Raw genomic sequence first — 22,631 nt, 5'->3', positions numbered from 1 at the left:
TCTCCCCATGAGAGAGAACGGGAACAGTCGGACACAAATAGCATATTCACTCACCCCTTTGATGGTGAAGGTGCTGCAGAGCTCAAGGAACTATTGCAGATGGGCGCTTGCATCCTCGTTGGCTTTCCCATAGAATGGGCTAGCTTGCACCATGGTAATGAGACCCGTCTTAATCTTGATGTTCACGTTCCTCGTGTCCACCTCAGGGCCTTTGAGCACCTGAGAGGCTGAGGAAGCGGAGTACTCATGAAGAGTCTTCTGGGCCATAGTGTTTGATGTAGATGGTGTAAAGGAAGCTAGGTCGACTACCGAGAGAGTAATCTAAAGAGGAACTACACGAGATCGTACCCTTCTCACAAATGACTATGGATTCTTAGTGAAATTAGTCGGCAAGTCGAAACTAGTCATACACTACCTATTTTACATCAAAGATAGAGAAGACATATCAAGGTTAGCCTGCTTGAGTAATGATGTACCAACTATGAGTACAAACATATATAAAGTAAAAACTTTTAACCAGTGCCTTCCCCAGCAACGGCGCCAGAATTGCTTGTTGGTATATTTAACGATCACAAATAAATCTGCAAGTGCACGAATATACCGTTGCAGCATTTCACCCAAGAGTATTCCCAAGGGTATCGTATTTCCAAAGGAAGGCGGGTAGGTCAAAAGAGTTTATTATGCGTACGAGTATATCATAAGATGGATAGAGACCATATTCATGACATGGGTAAGATAATGATAGATAAATAATATGACACACACAAGAATCATCTCAAGATAACTAAGCTAGCGAAAAGGACTAAAGGATATCAAGCTAGCTCGTGAGCTAAACGAGCCCGGTCCAACAAGTTCTCACCCTACCTATGGCTTATCACTGCTTCAGCCTAGTGGCCCAAGTCCCAACCCAACGTGTCCAACCCTCGTGGACAAGTGTCTGTATATCTCCCACGGTCCTATAGGTATGACTGGTGAAGCCAAAGCAGGAAGGCAGAGTCACTCCCGTACACCGTAGCCATTATCATTGGCCGCCACAGACACCGACGCCACTGTTTACCGTCATTTGGTGCTTGTCAATCGCCACTCATGGAGGAATAGCAACCACCGAGTTCTAAATTGAAAAGGATTAGATGAAATAAGATGACTCTCTTGCTAACTACTTTGTTCCTTGTTGTTTGTTGATGCTTGGCTCGCGAGCTAAACGAGCCAGTTCGGGTTGGCTCGCAAGCCAAGCTGAGCCCAACTTCTAGCTTGTTACGTTAACGAGCCAAGCCGAGCTGGCTCGACATCCGCCCCTAATCACAACCCTGTAAGTAGTGCAGTAAGTGAGTAAGATTTCTCAGCACTCAACAGCAACTGCATATGGGCACTTAGCTTGCTTTATGATTGCTTTAACAGCAGTTGCGGTATTGTACGGCCTTTTGTTCACGAAAATGTTTCAAAAAAAAAATTGAGCGCCGGATGGATTCTTCTTTGAGCCATGAACAAGGCACTCGGCTACTGCTTTGGCAGGCAGGATGGCCGCAGTCCCATCTTTATCATTTACCTCCCACCCCAAGCGACTATAAAGAACCATGTTTCGCTTTATGTAGTAAAGCATATATAAAACAAAGGAGAGGAAAAGCAACGTGGAGCTCAGAAATATGGCAATGGCCACACCGGAAGCTCGTTACCATTTGTAACGAGCTGCTAGCATCTGACAGTTATCTACTCCCATCCATCGTTCCGCATACTACCTCTCGCCTTTTTCTCCATCAATATTTCCACTGCAATACTAGCATAGGATATGTAGCTGCCAAGGGACTGGAGGAGGTACGACGTTGTAACGTTCTTCTTCCTCGTTTCATTGTTACCTGTGATTGTTTTTCCTTTGTTTTTCCATTATCATGTAATCTCCTATAGACCTAAAGTTGGGGAAAAATGTTGATTATCACGTAATCTCTTATAGTCCTACATATCACATTACCTGTGATATGTAGCTGCTCAGCTCAGCTCAGCGCGACTGGAGTATTAGGTGCTCCTTCCTCACCCAGCAACAGATCGGTCCAAGCCCAACAATCAAATCAAATCAAATCAAATCAAACCACAAGAATAAGGGACAACCAGGGGCAGCGGAGTAGCAGACCTAGGGCATCAAACCATGGACTGGCGCACCCAGCTCCATCCCGAGGCGCGCAGCAGGATCGTCAATAAGATGTAAGTCAACTCTCTCTCCTCTTTGGCGATTTCGGCGATTCGCTTCTTTTTTCCCGAGTGTCGAGCAACTCGATTCATTGAATTCAATAATTTCCCCTTTCTGCACCCCCTGCGTACAAGGATATAAGGATAGGATAGGGTTTGTTGATCCGTCCATGCCCATGGACCGATTCGCCAATCTCTCTGTAATTTTGGCTGTCGACACACCAGAGGATAGTGCTCCTAGATTACTTCACCTCCGGATCAGACTCTCGTTGCACATCTCAGTATATCTCCCAATATAACACATTTTTCCATTATTTTTAGAATGGAGACTCTCAACAAGCATCTGCCTGTATCGTCTCCAGAAGGGATGAGTGAGCTTCAAAAAGTTGCTGTGCGATTTGAAGAGGACACCTATACTGAAGCCACCAACCTGGTACCGTTAACCTAAGTAACTCTGCTACCTCCCGTATGTGGAACCAGCAGGAATTTTCGTCACGGGGTGGTTCAATGATAGAAAAGAGTAATCTTTAAACAATTTTTCGGGCCGTGTAGCGGTGTCTTATCATGATAACACAAATGATAAATCAAGGCATGGATACTGTCTGGTCCAATCATATTAGGACATATATGCTAGCAAAATATTATTGGTCCACGCGCCTTTCGCTTTTAACTTCGTACCGGTGCAAAACCACAACTTTAACCCTTTTTCTTTTGTAGTCTGATTATTTGCGGAAGATCTCACTGAAATTGGTGTCTATGGAGGGTCAGATGACAAACACACAACAGAACCCTTTCAACATCCCCTCTCGGCGTGACCCCATAGAGAGACCCCTGATATGGGAGGTAACTATCTGTAACACCAAAAATTCTAGAGATGCGTTTCTTTTACTGATTGGCTACATACACTTGCAATATATCTAAACGTCTTCAACTTTGTAATAATATTCCAATACACCTTTTCGTTTCTTTTCTTCGTACTGCTCTCTTACTTAGGCCCTGTTTGTTTGGATACACCCTCCTAAAGATTAGGAGTCCACTTTTAGGATACTTTTAGAACTTGTGCATCCAAACATGGGTCCTAAAAGTGCACTCCTAAACTTTAGGAGGGCTATTTTCATTAGAAGGACCAAGGGGTACTAATGGATCCTATTTCTCCTAAAAGTGGTCCCAAGTCCCCCTTTACCCCTATTGCCCTCGCATGCATTAATGACGTGAACAATGCAGGGGCAGTTTAGAGGAGTAATTGGGGGGTAAAAATGATATTTTCCCTCTAAGGTCCTAAAGATTAGTAGTCCATCCAAACAGCCCTGTACTAAACTTTAGGACTAGCAATTTGAGGGTCCTAAACTTTAGTACACTACTAAACTTTAAGAGTTTGTATCCAAACAGGGCTTTAATAGACTAAAAAAGTGCCTAGATGGAACCGACTCTCCAAGTTTTCCGCTCTATACTCTCCCTGGCGCGGACACCACAGGCGATCGTGATCCCGCTCCGCCGTGGACTCCAAGTCGACGGCGTCCACGCTCACCACGTCGGTAACGCTCCGTTGCTGGCGTCCACCGCAAATACTTCCAGTTAGCTTGTTCCGCGCCGGTGTCCACATAAACCCTTGTTTCTGCTTGGGTTAAGAGCGCCTCTTAGCAACCCTAGCATGGGATTCTTTGTGCCCCGACGATAGTCTCGGCGGTCACACTCTTGTTTCCTCAGGTGCCTACCTCGTTGTGGCTATGGCCTCATCTGGGGTAATGCATCGCATTTGGGATCGCCGAATTTGACGGAGGAAGAGGCGCGTGTCGCGTCCGTCCTGGAGAAACTGAATCTCACCACTGATGAGGGGGAGTTCACCACTTTCAGCGATGATGAGGAAGAGCAGGATGGGGGTACGAGGGAGTGGGCACTGATCGGCAAGGTGCTATCACCGGCGACTCTCCACATTACCACTATCATGAGTGCGATGAGGCCGTCTTGGGGCAATCCCTATGGTCTGAAGCTATGATCAGTGGGGGAAAGGGCGGAGAACCTGTTCATCGCCGAGTTTGGGTGTCGTGATGACAAGACCCGTGCCCTTGTTGGATCACCATGGATGGTGGGGAAGCATGCTGTTATCCTCCGGGAGTACGATGCAACCCTAAACCCATCTGACGTTTGTTTCACACGCATGGAGATGGGGGTTCATATCTTGAACCTGCCCTTTGGGTGGATGGAGGTGGAGTGAGGGACTATGGCTGCAGGCTTGATCGAAGAAGTGGTAAAAGTGGATGAGGGGCCTAACGGAAAGGTCAGCGGCCCATACCTGCGAGCTTGTGTGTCAGTGGAGGTGAAGAAGCCCCTGCGACGGGGTGTCATGCTAAAAACTGATCGGGCATTGCCCCTGACTGTTATGACATTCAATTTGAGAAGCTGCCTTTCTACTGCCACTCTTGCAGCATTATGGGCCATATGGATCTGGAGTGCCTGACCCTGGCTCCTAGGAGGCAAGCTTCCCTACGACGTTAAACTGCGAGCACCATATGAGAGGAAGAAGCCGCAGAGCTTTGGTGCGGCAGCAGCTGAGTCCTTTGGGAGCTCAATGGGGAGTGGGCGATCATCGTCGTCGCATTAGAACACCAGTAAAAATAAAGATCAAGAGAATGGGGAAGAGGTGAACTCACCAATTAATCCCAGAAGGGAAAGGAGCTCCAGAAGAACGCCCCAACCAGGAAGCTCTTCCAGGAGAAAGAGAAGCCGGAACACACAAGCCCTAGGAAGAGGAAATTGAATGGCAAGGGTGCTACACTAGACCTAAACCTACTGCGATTGAGGCTAATGTTGTTCCCTCCGGGCTGGTGAGTGACAGGATTGCTCAGCTTGGTAGTGCCTCGGGCCGAGCTGAGGATGCAAGTGAGGTGCAGAAGAAACAGAAGGTATCAATCAACCCAAGTGCAAGATCGGCGGTGGCTGCAGGAAGCAATCCTGCCAGGCACAATGAATCTCATGTGCTTGAACTGCCGGGGCTATGGGAGGTCCGAGGCAATTCGTGAATTCCCCAATTTTGCGGAGCTGAATTGTCCCAAGGTGCTCTTCTTGTCAGAGATGAAAATGGGCGCCAGAAAAGCTAAGACAGAATTACGCTGATGTCTGGGCTTTGCAAACGCTTTTGATGTAAATTGTGTTGGTCTCAGCGGTGGACTCGCACTGATGTGGACCAATGATGTTGCTATGGAACTGAAGACCTACTCCACATAGCACATAGATGTGTGGGTGATGGAGGAAGGGGGGACTGGACGTCAATGGTGGTTCACAGGTTTCTATGGGGATCCGTCAAGAACATGTAGTAAGGAATCGTGGTGAATGTTGAGATTCCTTCGGAATGAATCTAACCTCCCATGGCTTTGTGCGGGGGATTTCAACGAGGTTTTGCATGATCATGAACAAATGGGAGGAAATGATCATGAGGAATGGAAGATGGAAGGTTTTCGGGAGCCGGTGGGCTACTTTGGCTTCACTGATCTTGGCTTCTTAGATCTGTCATACACGTGGGATAACAAGAGAGAGGGCAACAACAATGTCAAGGTCCGGCTGGACCGAGCTCTGGCGGACAACGGCATGCTTGATCTCTTTGGAGACTCTTTCGTTCTACATGTCCCAACAACGGTGTCTGATCATTGTGCGCTTCTTATCTAGCTCAATCGATCAGGTGAGATCGGGGAACGTGGCCGGGGCAAGCCGTTCCAATATGGGAACATGTGGCAAAGGCATGAGAGCTATGAGGAGACGGTCGTCACGGCGTGGACGCGGGGTTCAACTTCCTAGATAATATTCATTCATCTCTAGGGGAAATGCAGGACTCATTGAAATCATGGGAAAGAGAGCAGTTCGGTTCATCCATCTACGACAACAGCTTGAAGAAATCCGGAGAAATAACTTGCATGCTGGCCTGACGAGAGAGGAACATGAAGTCGCTCGGCGGCTAGCGGAAATCCTTGCCCGTGAAGAAGTGATGGAGAAACAGCGCTCTCGAGTGGACTGGTTACGTGAGGGAGACCGTAACACAGGTTTCTTCCAAGCCAAGGCCAGGCAAAGATCGAGAGCAAATAATATTATGGTGTTGAAATGGCCGGACGGCTCGATATGCACGGTGCAAGAGGAGCTAGATGGCACTGAGCTTCTATCAGCAGCTTTTCATGGCGCACGAACATACAACACTAGACGAGGTCGTGCAATTTGTACCCCGAAAGGTTACAGAGGCCATGAATGAACTGCTGGACGCTCGGCCTTGTTCAAGATGCGCCCAAACAAGGCACCGGGGCCAGACGGCTTTACAGCGGGGTTTTTTCAGTGTTACTTGAAACTGATTGGTCCTAATGTGAGCACGGCGGTGCTAGCATTCCTAAATGGTGGAGATATGCTGGGTATTGTAAATAACACTGTTCTAGTGTTAATCCCAAAGGTGAAGCACCCACAGGAACTAACCCAGTGCAGACCTATAGCCTTGTGTAATGTCCTCTATAAGATCTGCTCCGAGGTTATTGCCAATCGCTTGAGGTTGGTCCTGGATGACGTTATTTTAGAGGAACAATCTGCCTTTGTGCCCGGTCGTTTGATCACTGACAATGTTCTTGTTGCTTATGAGAGTATACATTATCTAAGAAGGAAGAAAGGAACACGGGGGCATGTGCAGTGAATTTGGACATGGCCAAGGTGTATGAGTGAGTGGAATGGCCTTACCGGAGATGCATCATGCTCAAATTGGGTTTCAGTGAAAGCTGGGTATCCCTGATTATGAAGTGTGTGGAAACAGTGAAGCTCTCAGTGAGGGTAAATGGGCACTTCTCGGAAAGGTATACGGCTGGGTGATCCTATGTCCCCGTACCTTTTCCTCCTATGTGCCGAAGGTTTATCTAGCATGCTGAAATTTTCTGGTCCAAGTTATCTATCAAAAGGGATCAAGGTCAGCATTCATGCACCATGGGTGTCTCATCTCATGTTTGCAGATGATTGCCTCTTGTTTACACAGGCGAGTGCTAGAGGTGGGCAGAGGTTGATGAATATCCTGCAAGCTTACCGGTGGTTTTAAGGTTTTTCATTTATTTCAATGGGGTCTTTGGTTTGAAATTTGAAACGAATTCAAATTTGAAGGGGATTTGAGGTGTGGGCTAGGATTGAGTTTGGAAATGGAACTTTTTTGAAGGGTTTGGAGTTTAGAAAGGTTTGAGCATAACTAAAATTTGCTAGGGTTTTCATAGAGGGTTTGAATAGGACTTAATATTCGAGTTAGGTTTGGATATTAGGTTTAGACTTTAGAAAAGGGCAATATTTTGGAAAAGTTTGGTTTATCGGATGTATTATTCCTAGGCATGGGAGGAAAAGATGGTCGAAGAATTCCTAGAGCAATCAAGTACAACAAATATGCTTGTATTTTATGCATGATTTTTTTTTGAAAAGGTTTTGAATGTTTGAGAAAAGAGAGTAGGTTTAGTGTAAAGAAAAATTTAAAAAGTCCGTATTTTTAAATGCTCTAAAAAGCGGGATGTTATAGAGCCCCTCGCAAGGGTTAAGCTCCCGGTTGGGGTAATTTCATAGATTAGCTGTTAGAGCTCCCCACTCACAAATGGGTCTCCTACTAGGCCTTATCCAGACTACTCCCCGTCATCTTCACTATGAGCATTCATCCAATCAAGGCTTGAGTGCTCTCCCAATCATAAAGCACCGTGGCCGCTCTACAAACTCAATTGGAGGGTCTCGCAAGACTACAACGCCGATGGGCCTTCACACACGGTGCGTGCAAGCACCTTGAGATATAAGAGGGTTATCTGCTCTCCTCACTCTAGGCTAAACACCTAGCAAGAAACAATAAAGGCTTAAACTAGCATTAATCAAGTACTTAATCTTGTGCTAAAAGCCATAATCTTCAATACGCTCACTTTGGTGGTGGAGACACTTCAAAGGCTCCCTCTAGCTTCAGCTCACTCCAACACACCTCAAATTGTCATATCGAGGGGTATATATAGCCACAACCCCAAAAACTAGCCATTACTCCAAAGGTCATATTTCTTTTTGTCACCAGAGATACATTGTCTTTACCAGATGTACTCACCAAACGTCATATTAGTAGAGTCCAAAAACTAGCCATTGCAACCTTCTGTGAACACCGGACGTAGAAAATGCACCATGAGTGCACCGGAGAATATCATCGGAGCTCCTGTTAGTAGAAACGTCAAGAGGTCCAAATTTGAAGTTCCCTAGGTATATTATCCACTTCACACACTGGAGTTTCGGTGGCTTCATCGGAGCTTTATCACCAGATTTCCGGTACACCATTTTTAGCTTGTCGACCTTCTAGCATATTTCACTAGATTTTGGACATAACTTTTTTACTTCGGACTCTGATTTTAATGATCTTTGATGTGTTGGAAATCTTATGAAAAGCTCTAGAAGTTGGAACTGAAACCTCCAGATCATCTTGACTTGATCAAGCTAAAATTCATGGGATAGATCTAGTTTATTTCTCTCTTTGTCTTGGCTTCTGGTTTTCGGTCATCTTTTTTGTCTTCAATGTGTTCCTTAAGTTGTTACTTATTAAAAGTGATCCATGGGACTAAAAACTTGCACACAAACAAATAATGTTAGTCTCATTGACTATGTTGTCATTATCACCAAAATTACAAAGGCCCTAGTCCGGGATCTTTGGTTCTTCAACCCTCCTCCTTTTGGTGATTGATGACAACACAACCAAAGCAAGAGATAAAATCAAAATTTAAGTGCAACTACTTGCTTGGATACAAGGAAAGAGCAAGATAGGTATATGCTAATGGAAAAAAGCACAAAAAACAACAATTTTGTGAAGTGCATACCTTGCTCTTACCTTATCTTCTTATCATCCCCATTTTGTGGCCAAGATGGACTTAAGGCTCTCCCTTTGTACATTATCACTTTCTCCCTTTCTTAGACCAAATCTTGTCCAATGATGTTTTTTTCCTCCCACTAGCACATTGCTTGCTTTGGTCTCTCAAATATAGGTGTGGAATCGGATCGGATTCGGATGGCACATTTTACCACATATTTATTCAAATTCGAATGCGAATACAAAAGGAATAGCTCAAATTCATATTTGTATTCAGATATCCACTTAGTCTGGGCGACAGGAATTAGCACGAAAGCAATTAATCATCATACAAACATATAAGTAAGGATCAACTATAACATTGTAGACAAAATATCACTTGCTAAAATATTTTTATAAAATAATAGTTCCACCAATAATTATCTAAATTTATAAATGAAACATATAAAAATATTTAATATTCATAATAAATAAAATAAACTATTTAAATGTAATTTTCATCAATAAATATGTTAGTTTCAAACTAAATGAAAATAAAGTATTATAGCATGGTTTAGGTATGTGTTTAATGTATTCGAATACAAATAATGTCATATCCATCCATATCCATGTTTATTTTTTATTTCAAATTCGGATAATGATAAACAAATTCGATTGTATCCACTTAGTTACAATATAAGAAACGGACATTGAATTCGGATATCAATATACAAGTTTCCACGGATTTGAATTTTAGATGTTTCGGATATTAGCTTAATTACCACTTGCCATCTCTACCCAAATTCTCCCCCTTTGAAATTAAACACCAAAAAGAAAGACAATAAATCCACAAGGGAGAGTTCCATAAATTATAACCCTTTGGATGTGGAAGGCAATTGGGATCACAATTTATGAAATTCACACAACATAGACTAAGCTCCTTCTAAATATGCTCAAACATGTGATGGAAGGCAACACATTTATATGCACAACTTGACAATTAAGTCAAGATGAGGAGTTCAATCTATATTATGCTTGGAGATAGCTAATAAATGCCAATGATATTTAAAGGGGGTCAATTGAAATTGAGATCATAGCATGAGACTAAACAAAAATAAGCTTGCAAAGAAGTTATTCTAAAAATCACAAACCATAAGGTATGCTCCCCCTAAATATGTGCATACAAGTATTTGAATTACTTTTGAAAGCCATGCATTTGTCATGAAAGACAATTGAGGAGAGTATCCTATAATTTGGACTTTAGCACAAAAGATATGAATTAAAGACAAGTGCCAAAACTAACCTATAACTAATAGACATGTAGGTTGTTCATGGGTTAGATACTAGTTTTAACGGACAGATTATGAAAATTGATTTCTAAAGGCGATCCAAAATGCTGGGGCTGATGGCAAACTGCATAGGCGGCCCTAGTTTTGGCATGCTTGTTCAGTAGATGCTGCCCCGGTGCCCCACATGTAGAAGTGATTACTGGTGGTCCGGGACTGGAGCTATTGAGGATGTGCTATAGTGCTCAAACCCCAATAAAATCATTTCTTCAAGGAGTGGGGGGTACTATTGGAGTTCTTGTAGATATGCTCTCCAGGTCAATTTAGATGTAATTGAAAAGGCACTAGTGATGTGGTGATGAAAAATCGTGGGCACATGACTTTACTGACCAGGTTCAAATGCTAATGTCTAATTATTTAAAGGTTCATGGGTCTAATATTGCTATGTGCATTCTTACGTAGTGTGGAGACTGAGACTATAATATTCCCTCTCAGCTCTAAGAATAGCTATATCCAAATTATTGGTACCATAAAAAAAACAGCAATATCAGTTGGGGACTGCTATTGAAGCAATTTATTTTAAAATGAAATCAAGATATTTGGATGGGTACTTCCAATGAGCAGTATCACTACTGCACAAGAGGCCTTTACAACGGGCCCCAAAACTATTACTAACGGTTTCAGTCCACCACTACATAATCATCACTACCGAGTAGGGGAGCCGACAAGGAAGGGTGTTTCGCTGCCGGTTGGGCGCACCGGCCGGCAGTGAAAGGATGCACCATCATTACCGGCTAGTATCCATACACAGCAGTGAAACGGGTTTTCCGAAACTCACTTGTTTATTTTTATAGGCCAAAAAAAAGCAAAAAATGATTTGGATTTTCACAAGGTCACATGATGTCGGTGTTTCCAGGCAAAGATATCGTGGTTAGCCCGAAGAAAACTGATGAGCGCGGTTTCCTATTTAGGGTCTAGCTCTGTTCCAATCAGAGCTGTCTTAGAAGAGTCGTCGGTCTGGAGATCAACTAGTTTGAAGTCTTTCTTATTTGTTGGCTTTACCTTTGCTGACCCTGACTTGTTTTCTGGTATTTCGAGTTCTGTTGGGTGGAGTTTCTTTGAAGCTGAGAAAACTTGTTGCATAGGGCTGGGTGCTTGAGAGGTTGCGGCAATCTCCACGGCTTCGGTGTCGCACTCGTAGGATCGCCGTAAATCTCCTCGTAGTGTTAGTTCTCCCTTGGGCCCTGGCATTTTGAGTACCAGATAAACGTAGTGTGGTATAGCCATAAACTTAGTCAGAGCTGGTCTCCCGAGTATGGCATGGTAAGATGTCTCGAAGTCGGTGACTTCAAATCTGATGTACTCGGTTCAGTAATGTTCCTTAGTTCCGAAAGTGACTGGCAGGACGACTTGTCCTAGTGGTATGGGTGCGTTTCCTGGTACGATTCCATAGAAGGGTGAATCTGTTGGAGTGAGCATTTCCGTGATGTCAAGACACATTTTTCTTAGTGTTTTAGCGAAAATGACGTTGAGTCCGCTTCCGCCATCGATGAGTACTTTTGTCAGTTTTGATCCTACAACAACGGGATCGAGTACTAGAGGAAATCGGCCTGGTTCTGAGAATTTTGTCCACTGGTCCCTTCTGCTGAAGGTTATGGGTACCTCTGACCATTTTAGCGGTGTTGGATCTGTTGGTTCAATGGCCATGATTTCCCTAAGTACCAGTTTGCTGGACCGCTTGGATGCGATGCCTGAGATTCCGCCAAAAATGACGTTGACTATTTTGGAGACGATCTGGAAGTCGCCTTCTCCTTCTTTGTCGTTGTGGACCTTGTTTTTGCCTTTATCTTTTTTCTTGTTGTACTCCTCGGGAGGTGGTGGTGCGGGCAAACCTTGCATTACTCGGCGCATGCTGTAGCAGTCTATTGTTGAGTGTTTGCTGGTCGGGTGCCATGGGCACTGTTTTTTGAGTAGTTCGGTGAAACTTGGCCCATCATCATTTTTGCGGGATTCCTTCTTCCCTAAGTTAGTCATGGAAGCAATGGTGTTGTCAGGTTTTCGTTTGCGATGTTGATTACTCGAAAAGTTGTTTTGAGTATTGTTGTGTCGGTTTCTATCCTGGTCATTGTCATTATTGTCTCGTCTGCGGTTGCGATGAGAGCCGAACCGTTCTTGCTCTTTGTCTTCTTCATCTACCCATTGTTGCACCATGACTTTGAGATCCTTGACATTAGTTGGTCGTTGTCTGCCGAAGTCTTGGTATGTTCATCGATCATAGAGGTCATTTTGGAAGCACTCGATGACGTCTGTTTCTGAAATATCGACTGTAGTAGCCTTCTTTTCGAAGAATCGTCGCAAGTAGTCGCGTAGTATTTCGCCTTCTTTCTGTTTTACTTGACTTAGGTCGATCTTGTTACCCGGTCTAGTCATGGAGCCGTCATAGTTGTTGGTGAAAGCTTTTGTCAAGTCTTCCCAAGAGTCGATTGATCTAGGCTTGAGTGACTCAAGCCATGTCAGAGGCGCGGGTTCCATGCATATGGGAAAATGGATAACTTTGGTGTCGTTATTGCCTCCGGCTGCCTGGACTGCCAATGAGTAACATCGGAGCCATTGAATTAGGTCTTGCTTGCCGTCATACTTAGTGATTCCTGTTGGTTTGAACTTTTCGAGTAATCTTGTCCTCATTACCTGAGTTGTGAAGATAGGAAAGTGGTTGTAATTGTCGACTTCTCGCTCACGTCGACTGTTGATTATTTCTCGTAGATCGCTAAAATTCGATACTTCATAATTTTTCGGGATATGGCGAGGACTTTTTGCGGAGTTAGTGCAACTAACCTCTCCAACATCTTTTTGTCACACTGGAGCGTTGTGTTTGCTCGGTCCTTGGTTATGTTGCCTTGGTTGGTTGACTACTTCGCTGTTATTTCTTTGTGCTTCGTGGAAGTTAGTGTTAACTGCAGCACCTCTACTGCCCTCTTGATGAGCTGTAATGCGAGGAACGGACGGGATTGGTGATTCCTTATCGAGTAGCTTGTAAGCTTGTTCTGCGAGTTGTGCAATTAGTCCATTGCCTCGCTGCGCAAGTTGAGCTGTCATTTCGTTGTCTCTGTCTCGAGGTATGAGAGTTGATATAAGGTTGATTGAGGCAATTGCTGCGAGTGGAGTGTTGTGCTCTTGAGCATGTACTGCATCGAATGCTCTTTCAAGGTTTGTGATGGGAATTTTTGTAGCCAGCATTTGTCAGCGTTCAGCCCGAGTTACATTGCGCATCCTTCTTTGGTTTCTTTGATCGGAAGTTTCATCTTGTGGGGCATTAGCTGATGACTCATCCTCTGAGACGTTGTCGAGTTGTGCTATCCGTCGAGGGGTTCTCTGTTGGCTAGTACCCGCGTTGTTATTTTGAGTAATGACAAAGACTTCTCTGTCTGGGTAGTAGCTTCCAGAGCCTGATGTTGCGATTTCTATGGAGCTTTCCTCGCGGCTTGAAGTGAGTGGGACGCCTTCCTGGTACGGGAGGTTTTCTATATGAGCGACGAGGCGTGACTCGTAGTCGCGAGCGAGGAGGGATGGTCTCATTCCTGGATAGTGAACGAATCTGCCTTGCGATGTTGAAGTTATTACCAGACCTTGGGCGGGTCCGGACAGCGGGATCTCTGGGATGTAGTCCGAGTCGGAGTCGTCGTCTTTGTCTTTCCCGTGCTCGAGTTGAGTTCGAGTGAGGAGACTTTGGCAGACTTCAGCTGCATTGCGGAGTCCGTATAGGAACCATTTTGGAGTTAAAGTCGATTTGGGAAGTGACTGGGACCGACTAGTCCAAACTGGGGTCGAGTCCGCAGCGTAGTCGAACTCAGTGTTGTTGATTTTGAAATTTTGGTTCTTCCTGACCGAATCCTCTATTTTTGGCTGAGAAAGGCTTTTGTTGATAGATTTCTTCTCCTGGATGTTGATGATTTGGCGCTGAAACGATCCAGCGTTGTCGGCGATACAGAGCCAAGATCCGAACACGAAAGTTGCACCTGCCTCGAAGGTGAAAACAGGCTTGATAACAACAGGCGCCATCGAGCTCACGCAGAGAAACTCGACGAGCACCCCTACCTGGCGCGCCAGCTGTTGGTGTTTTAGACCGGCAACCCGCCTGGGGGGTACCCTAGGTGATCTTTTGTGCGGTAAGGGCCGTCGAGAATCAAGGAGTCGATGGTGACGCAAGGAACACAATTTAGACAGGTTCGGACCGCTAGATCGCGTAATACCCTACGTCCTGTGAGTTGGTTGTATTGAACTTGGATGAGTTGTTATTTTTGAGGGGATCCCTACCCGCCCTTATATACTCGGGAGGGCAGGGTTACAAGTTTGAATCCTAGTCGGGTACGATTACAGAGCTCTACTCGGTGTAGATCGAGTAGTTTCCATATGCACACCTAACTAGTCCGAGTGGGATACGCCTATTGCCGCGTAGCCCCCTTGTCTTGATCGTGTCCGAGTACGCCACTTAGTGGGCCGCACAGGGCCTACTCGTGGGCCTGGGGTGCATGCCCGACACATGATTTTTTCCAACAAAGTATGCGCGTGTGAGGTATCTTGTATTCAAACCTGGGACCTCTTACTCCATGTATAGCCCCCCTATCATCTCATCTGCACCATGTATATGACTTGCTAAAGGATGTTATTCTTCCAACATCACTTTAATATACCTTATATTACCTATTTGAATGACTTTAAATAAAAATGCTTATCAATACAAAGTTATCCTCGAGATCTACAACTTTCATATAGAGCATTTCTCATGCCATCAACCGGCAGTGACAGGTGTCTTCAGTACCGGTTGTTGCTGGTTCCGACATTGAACTTGGCCCTGAGGTATTGAGCTGGTAGTGACAGTGTATCACTACCGGCTTATGTGCAACTGGCAGTGATGAGCAGTCAAGAAAGGATGTGTCTGTAGTAGTAAGTGTATAAGAGATAATAATAACACCTTTTTTTGGAGGATACAAGTGAGACAAAATCGGATCATCTATACCTCGATAGATGGCGTAGTATTGGTAAATCTGTGGTCGTTATCTCGGCCTTTCATATATAGCTGAACACCCTCCGTCATCTTTGAGAACGAAGCAGATTTCATAATATTATCCTTGCTGATTGATCGAGTGGAAAAAACCGGACACACACAGCAGAGGACAGTTGCAAATAAATTCAGCTTTCCTCAACATGAAATGGACATGTTTGATGATGAGGGTTGCAATCGTGCCTATTAGTTCCAGGCAAACCCTGTGAATCGATGCAGCTCCCTCCCCAAATACCCCGCGAATCAATGGAACCCCTTGTCTTTCAATTTTGCACCATGGAAGAGATGTTTGGGGGTGCTAAATTCATTAGATGTTAAATAAAAGGAGGTCCTTAATATCAGCAACTATTTTTTGAGGTAAAATTTGCTGTTGGACACTTTGGCTTCATGGTTTTAGGAAGTGGACACCGAAAAAAGTCGATTTTGCTACTGGACACTGTCGAAAAATTGTTATTTGCTGGAGGACACCGCAACTATTAAAATATTAATATGAGGGTGAGTAGAAGAGGAAATGAGATGAAATGACCATATTGCCTTAGGGCCGACATGTCATATCTATCCTGTAGTTGTCGTTCAATCCAATTGGAGCATTGGAGCGCACCACGGCACTGGGTCTGCTGCCTCGTGTTACACGCATGGCTGCCTTGCTCCACACCGTCCGCCGGCCCTGTGCGCAGCCACGCTGGACCTTGTGCTGGCCCCGCCCGCAGCCGCTTAGGTGGCGCGCGGCCTGCAGCTCCGTCGGCCTCAGCCGCCGCCTGCAGTGCTGCTGACCCCGGCTGTCGCCGCCCGTGCCGCCTGTAAATCTGGCCGTGGCAGAACAGCAACAGGGTTGTGATGGCTGCTTCATTTCTGGTTGCCGTGTCCTGCTACCTCCTCTGGATTGTGCAATGACAGCGACGACGCGTCGCAGGTGAGGGCACAGCACGGCGGTGGTCGAGGAGGAGATGGTGGTGGCCTGGTGGCCATCACGTGAAAGGGAGGTGCTGATGGTTAGCGGAGAGGAGGGAGCATCCTGCTGCTAGTGAGGAAAGAGGAGATGCCAGCGGGGATGAGTTGGGGCCGCCGGTGAGCAAAGGGAACGATAGTTGCAGCATGAAAGCAAATGGATAGGATAGGGCTGGCTTGTGGGCCTCGTAAACTGGAGGGGTATTAGGGTCATTTGAGTTATTTCTCCGTCCCAATCATGAAAAAGTATATTATAATTGATAGGGTGTCTTCCAGCAAATAACCACTTTTCAACATCGTCTACTAGCAAAATCAACTTTTTTTCAGTGTCCACTGGTAAAACCATGAAATCAGAGTGTCCAACAGCAAATTCTGCGTACGTGGATATGGATGAGCTATTTTTCTCTCCTCTTCTCATGGCTCTTCCGTCACTAACAACTGCACCTTCTCGTGGTCTGAACTAATATTACGAGAGGTAGAATGGCCACTAGATTCTTTTCATGTCTAAAACATTAGGGGGTGCTAATAACTAAAGGATGGCCAACTGAAAAAAAAAGAACAAAATGTTTTGGTCAGCAACTCACGCTAGCTAGCGCACCATTCGTCCTGTTTCCCATCGACTTTGAAGCTCACCCCGCACCGCCCACTATTCTTGTTGGCTGCCTCGATGCCCCTCCTTCACGAACCAACTTTTCGCGGTTTAGATCAACTTTATTTCTCTTCAAGGTTTGTATGATCTAAGAAACTTACACGAAGCAAAAAAATTACTAAGAGTAACTCTTATGGAGCAACTTCAAATTACTACACGAAATTAATGGTATCCTTGTACTCCCACGGATTTATTTTGTGTACAAGATTCAAATTTCATAATAGTTGACTAATAATTAAACTAAAATTTTATGTCTTATGATAAGTACTTTATACTAAGGTAGTCCTACAGTCACGAGTAAATTTATTTAATATAATATTACTAGTTGTCAAAGTGCACCTTGGAGGCTACACTCGGCCAAAGCACATCTTACATTTTGAGATGGAGGAAGCACGCTGCAAGTCACATGTTGACTAAGTTTTTCAGAATTAGTACTAAATTTTTATACTGTCAATGAATGCAGAATTTTCCGGCGGGCACTGTCAATCAAGCTGTGCGAGTCATAATTCCTTATTTGGAGGATACAAGGGAGCCACATCAGGTCATCTACTTTGACGGTTGGAGAGGACTCGGTGCATCTGCGGTTCTTAAATCTGTTGCTGAACACCCTCCACCGCATTTGAGAAACAGATATGATCAAATCATCCATATTGATTGCTCTAGGTGGAAAAGCCGGAGAGCACTCCAGAGGACAATTGCAGACAAATTAAGCCTTGGTCAAGATGTCATGGATATTTTTGATAGACAAGATGAGGAGGATGATTTCAGTGGGGTAGATGAAGGCTCTAGGATTGAGATAGGAGATGCCGGGAGAAAGATCCATGAAGCCCTGCATGGAAATAGTTTCCTGGTGGTTTTTCATAATGGGAGCAATAACATGGTTAACTTGAATGATTTTGGCATTCCTCAACAGACAGATCGATGGTCAAACATTATTGGGAAGGTATTGTGGACTTTCCGTGGAAGGCTTCGCGGTATCCCAGGAATGAAGCAGACAACAGATCGGGAACATATAAGTCCAAGTTCAGAATCAACCAAGCCTGGTTATCAATCACCAACAGAGCAAGAATTTTCAAACAAGAAATCCCCACAGACAGAGAGTGTAGACAAATCACATATTTATCTCTATTCATATTTTGATTATGGTACAAGTATATCCTGGGAAGAACTAGTACATGAAGAAGCTACAGAAATAGCTCAATACACAAAAAGATTTGATATCACCCCAAAAGTTGCTGCATTGTGCTGTAGGTATTTGCTGTTACTAAATGCCAAGGGTATCGAGAACCTAGACTACAACTGGCCTGTTCATGCCTCTAACTATTGGGTTTGCGATGGGATTATGCAAGAATATCATCAAGACAAAGCATGGGAGGTGGCCACTGCTTTGCATGAAGAAATGATACTAGAGGACTTCTCATCTTATAGATTTCCCAAATTTGGTGATACAACACGTTGGATTGTAGCCACGAACTCTAATAGTGAAGAAATCAAGCCAGACACAACATCATTTTTTTGGGCAAATAGAAGAGGATCGGTAGCATCATTACCTGATAACATGTTCCAAAGATCTGAGCAACTTCATGTACTGAAACTTTGCCTTTGCACCTTCAACTTTTCTTCACCTCCTTTCCTTTATTGCCCAAATATAAGATTCCTTGGATTGGAAAAGTGTAAGGATCAACCAAATAAACTAGAGGAAAACAAAGAAGAGGAGGACGAGCAGGATAGACGAAGAATTAAATTTTTCCAGAGTCTGCTGGTGCTGGACATATGCTATACAGACTGGGAATTGAATTCATCCCCAAACATAATAGAGAGAATGGTTACAAACATTAGGGAGATAAGTATAAAGAGAGGAAGAATTTGGAATAATCAAGGATGGACATGGAGACACCTACAAAACATTCACAAGCTTCGAGTGATTGAGCCTACATGCCCTTGGGAGACAGACAACATAGATGAATTCAGGGATATGCTGAAGCTGGAGCTCCTTGACCTGTCAGGGAATAGCACAATACAAGTTTTGCCATGCTTGTCAGGTGCTACCAGTCTGAGGACACTAGTTCTAGATGGTTGTATTGGGGTAGAGCACATTGACCCCGAATCACTTCCTCCATCACTTGAAACATTTAGCTTCGATGCAAAGGCTGCAGAGGACCATAACAAGGAAGCTAAAATCTCCTGCATCTCCATGACAGGTTGTACTAGACTGGTGAACTTCAGATTGTGTGGATCTCTCCCGGAACTTGAGGAGTTGAGCCTCTCAAACACGTCAGTCAAAACACTTGATCTCAAAGATGAGGTGGTGCAGGTTCCATGTCTCCAACGGATCATTTTGTTGGGCTGTATGCGGCTTCGTGCTATACTTTGGCCGAATGATGGAATGCCCAAACTAAGGGTGCTGTGCATTGACACTCGAGGAGGTACAGAAGCAGCTGAATCGAAAGCACCGCATGATTCATTCGTAAATAAAGAACTAGAAGAATCTGGGCGTGCTAGTGCTAGTGCTAGTGCTAGTGTTTCTGTTACAGACCTGAGGTTCCTTCAGTCGTTGTTGGTAGCAAGTGGCGACGCATTTTTCTGGAAAAATGCTCCATTCAATATGAATCTATGCTTGTCATCTACTAGCAAGGAGAAGATGGCTCCATATAGCACTAGCAAATTAGTTGGATCACCACCACAGAAGTCACTGATCTCTAAGAGTTACCAGACCTACAGTGATGTCAACTTTGCCAAGGCAACCATCGATCATGACGGCAGCACTGCTCATCAACAGTTTCAGCCACTGGACCTCCATGTAGAGATTGGTGAGGGAATAAGCAATACTAATGTGATCACCGAACGAGGAATCAGTGCTGCAAGGTCTTTCATTAAAAGGGCCAAATCGTTGCTTGTGCATGACAACTTTTCCATCAACACTGTTATCCCTGAGAGCATAGTTACTGATGGCAATTGGTCTGGTCTGAAGTGGTGCTGCATCGAAAGATGCCCCAAATTGGACACTGTGTTCACAGCTAACTATGATTATGGTTCCTGCTTTTCTGAACTAGAGACCTTTTGGGCGGCTGATCTCTTGATGGCACACTGTATTTGGAACATTAGAGGCAGCGGTTGGTTCACAGGACCCTTCAGACAACTGCGGGCTATATATCTGCACTTATGCCCCAGGCTCACATTTGTCCTTCAATTGTCATGGTGGTACTACGGTACCTTGTCCAGCCTGGAGACCATCCACATCGTCTATTGTGGTGATGTCAGTCAGGTATTCATCACCAGCTATCAAGAAGGTGAATTGGAGTTCCCAAAGCTGAAGCACGTACACCTGCACGAGCTCCCCAAGCTGCATCAGATATGCGCCGCCAGGATGTTTGCACCCAAGCTCGAGACCATCTGGGTGAGGGGATGCTGGAGCCTCAAGCGCCTCCCGGCCACCGCCGACCGCCCAAACAGCCGCCCAGCTGTGGACTGCGAGAAGGACTGGTGGGCGAAGCTGCAGTGGGACGGGAAAAATGCTGGCCACCACCCTTCCCTCTTCCAGCCGCGTCATTCCAAGTACTATAAGAAAACTATGCTCAGAGGGACGGTTCTCTTGTGAGCCAACCTGACAACGCTCTAGGTAGCTGCTCAGGTACATGCATGAAAGCTTCCTCCACCTTGCTTCTTTATTTCTCTCTTCCCTTTAATTTCAAGCAGTACATAAACAATGCATGAAGTAACGTACTTCAACAGATGGATCTTATGGTGTACGTACGTTTATCTAACTGTGGCAACCTCTGCAGATACGCTGGATGGAGGGTGTCGTCTCGCTGCTAATTATATTTCTGCTGCGCTGAATCAGAGTGCTTGCGTTTGTTTGCCATGTCTTTGCTGGGTTTTCTGAAGAATAAATTGGTGTTTGATGCTACTGCATTATAGCATCCACCAAGTTGTTTTGGGTGTGCTCCAAACTATGTTAATTTGTGTGCGTCTCTCATGGGACTGACGCACCAGTGTTGTTTGGTTCTGTCTGTGTGTTTTGTGTGTGCGCGCGCTTGAAATAAGAGAGAGGAACCCACATGTGCCTTGGTGTTTCTACCATAGTCACAGAAACCTCATGGTGTGGGAGTGTTTGAGTTCCGAAGCCCTGGAGGCAGTTTGTGTGCGTGATGGATTGATGCAGCATCATGCTAATGCTGCATATCTATTTGCAAACGATTTGATGTGATCTACTTCAAGTGTGAACTATTTGTTCCAATACTATGTTTCACTAGGAGTATTGTTTGGTCCATGTGCAAGTGATTCTGATCTAGCACACATATCCTGTCTAGATGGCCTATGTCGTTACGTGTTTTTTCCCTTAAATTTCTGTGAGGAGGTGCAATCAGTAGACTTCAATATACAGTGCCTTATAGGCTGTCCAAGGAAGTTTGTCGTCAAATCATTAGCAAATCTTCTTGCTTTGTTTTATAAGTACAACCTTTTGTTCTGCTCAAAACCGTCACTATCCCTATGGATCATCCGACTCCAAGCAAAATGTTAATGGCGACCTGCGCTGAACAAAATCTTGATGTCGTAACATCTCTATGAAGGGAGCACTAGCTAGCCTCACAGCAATTGTCTTGAGGTTTACGTTTTTACCTCCACATCAGGTTGTCGTTTCAGTGCCTCTCCAAACCTGGGGTGCACAACATTGAAAATGGCTACTCTGTGCTGCATGCTGCTGGAACAGCTACTTGTAATATAAAGTTGTGTGACGTAAAACGAGTTCTTGCAAGGTGTTATGCCTACTGTATATCTATTTCATTTGAAAAAAATTCTCTTGATTCTGTGACTGCCTAAGTTCATGTGCCTTACCCCTTCCTATAAAGGAAATCTCTGTAGTTGCAAGTGAGCTACTGATCACAACCCTGTAACTAGCTCAGCAAGTGGAAGGATCTCTCACAAGCTACTGCTGATGGGCATCCACTTTCTTTCTGATTCCTTTAACAGCAATTGTACGGCCATTTGTTCATGAAACTAACTGTTTCCAATATCGAGCTCTGGATGGATTCTTCTTTGACAGCCAGGACGACAGTTCGTCTTTATCCTTTAGCTCCCACCCCAAGAAAATAAACAGCCACGCTTAAACTTTATTTAGCAAAAGCATCAAAAACAAAAGGCTGGGGGAAAGCGACGTGAAGCTCAGCAACATAGCAATGATGGCACCGGAAGCTTGTTCCTGATTTGCACCTATCTAGCATCTGACAGTTTTCTACTTCCATCCTTCCTCATACTTATCTATTACTGTACCTTTTTCGGCAACATTTCAGCTGCAATACCATCACACAAAACAGCTTAAGCAGTTCCAGTTTGGATATTTCAAATTTTAATTATATGAGGATATACCTTCAGATCTTCTAGTTGTTTACTCTTTTAGAATAAATAATTTCTGCTTCAGAATTGAAAAATAAATTTGTTCCTTGAGTGGCTTTGAGTGGCTTTGACGTGTGCAATTACATGTATATGTGAGACTATTGTACGTTCTACGCAGGGGCGGACCTACGTTGAGGGGATTGAGGGCACAGGCCCCCACTCAATTTTTTGATGCTGCAGTAATTAGTAAAATTTCACCATGTTAAGTCTTTCTTAATCTTGTTGCTCTTAAGATGTGCCCTCCCTCAAACTTCATTCTAGATCCGCCCCTGGTTCTACGTATTGTTCGGTTTGAGAGTTTGAGGTACA

General features: G+C 44.6%; 1 protein-coding gene across 3 annotated transcripts; it reads left to right on the top strand.

Moving 5' to 3' along the window:
* The first annotated feature begins 1,195 nt into the window (after positions 1-1,195).
* On the top strand, positions 1,196-21,180 carry LOC117866278 (uncharacterized). 3 transcript variants are annotated; one of them, XM_034750447.2, is made up of 6 exons: positions 1,196-1,812; positions 1,980-2,196; positions 2,503-2,614; positions 2,899-3,024; positions 17,392-20,559; positions 20,711-21,180. In XM_034750447.2, exons 2-5 carry the CDS (start codon positions 2,141-2,143, stop codon positions 20,524-20,526), a joined length of 3,429 nt encoding a protein of 1,142 aa, XP_034606338.1. In that variant the 5' UTR covers positions 1,196-1,812; positions 1,980-2,140; the 3' UTR covers positions 20,527-20,559; positions 20,711-21,180. The 3 variants fall into 3 exon arrangements, with proteins under 3 accessions (XP_034606338.1, XP_034606337.1, XP_034606339.1); XM_034750446.2 differs by having other exon boundaries at positions 1,949-2,196; XM_034750448.2 differs by lacking the exon at positions 2,503-2,614 and having other exon boundaries at positions 1,197-1,812; positions 1,949-2,196.
* The last annotated feature ends 1,451 nt before the right edge of the window (positions 21,181-22,631 follow it).

The sequence above is a fragment of the Setaria viridis genome, chromosome 8, assembly GCF_005286985.2.
Source record: "Setaria viridis chromosome 8, Setaria_viridis_v4.0, whole genome shotgun sequence".
NCBI classification, from domain to species: Eukaryota; Viridiplantae; Streptophyta; class Magnoliopsida; order Poales; family Poaceae; genus Setaria; species Setaria viridis.
The sequence above is the reverse complement of the archived record's forward strand: the minus strand, read 5'-3'. Positions and strand labels throughout refer to the sequence as shown.

Excerpts from the sequence above, each read along its gene's own strand:
- LOC117866278 (XM_034750447.2), top strand. The coding sequence starts at position 2,141 with ATGGACTGGCGCACCCAGCTCCATCCCGAGGCGCGCAGCAGGATCGTC. Across the intron at positions 2,197-2,502 it reads AGCAGGATCGTCAATAAGAT|AATGGAGACTCTCAACAAGC; the intron begins GTAAGTCAACTC and ends CATTATTTTTAG. Across the intron at positions 2,615-2,898 it reads ATACTGAAGCCACCAACCTG|TCTGATTATTTGCGGAAGAT; the intron begins GTACCGTTAACC and ends TTTCTTTTGTAG.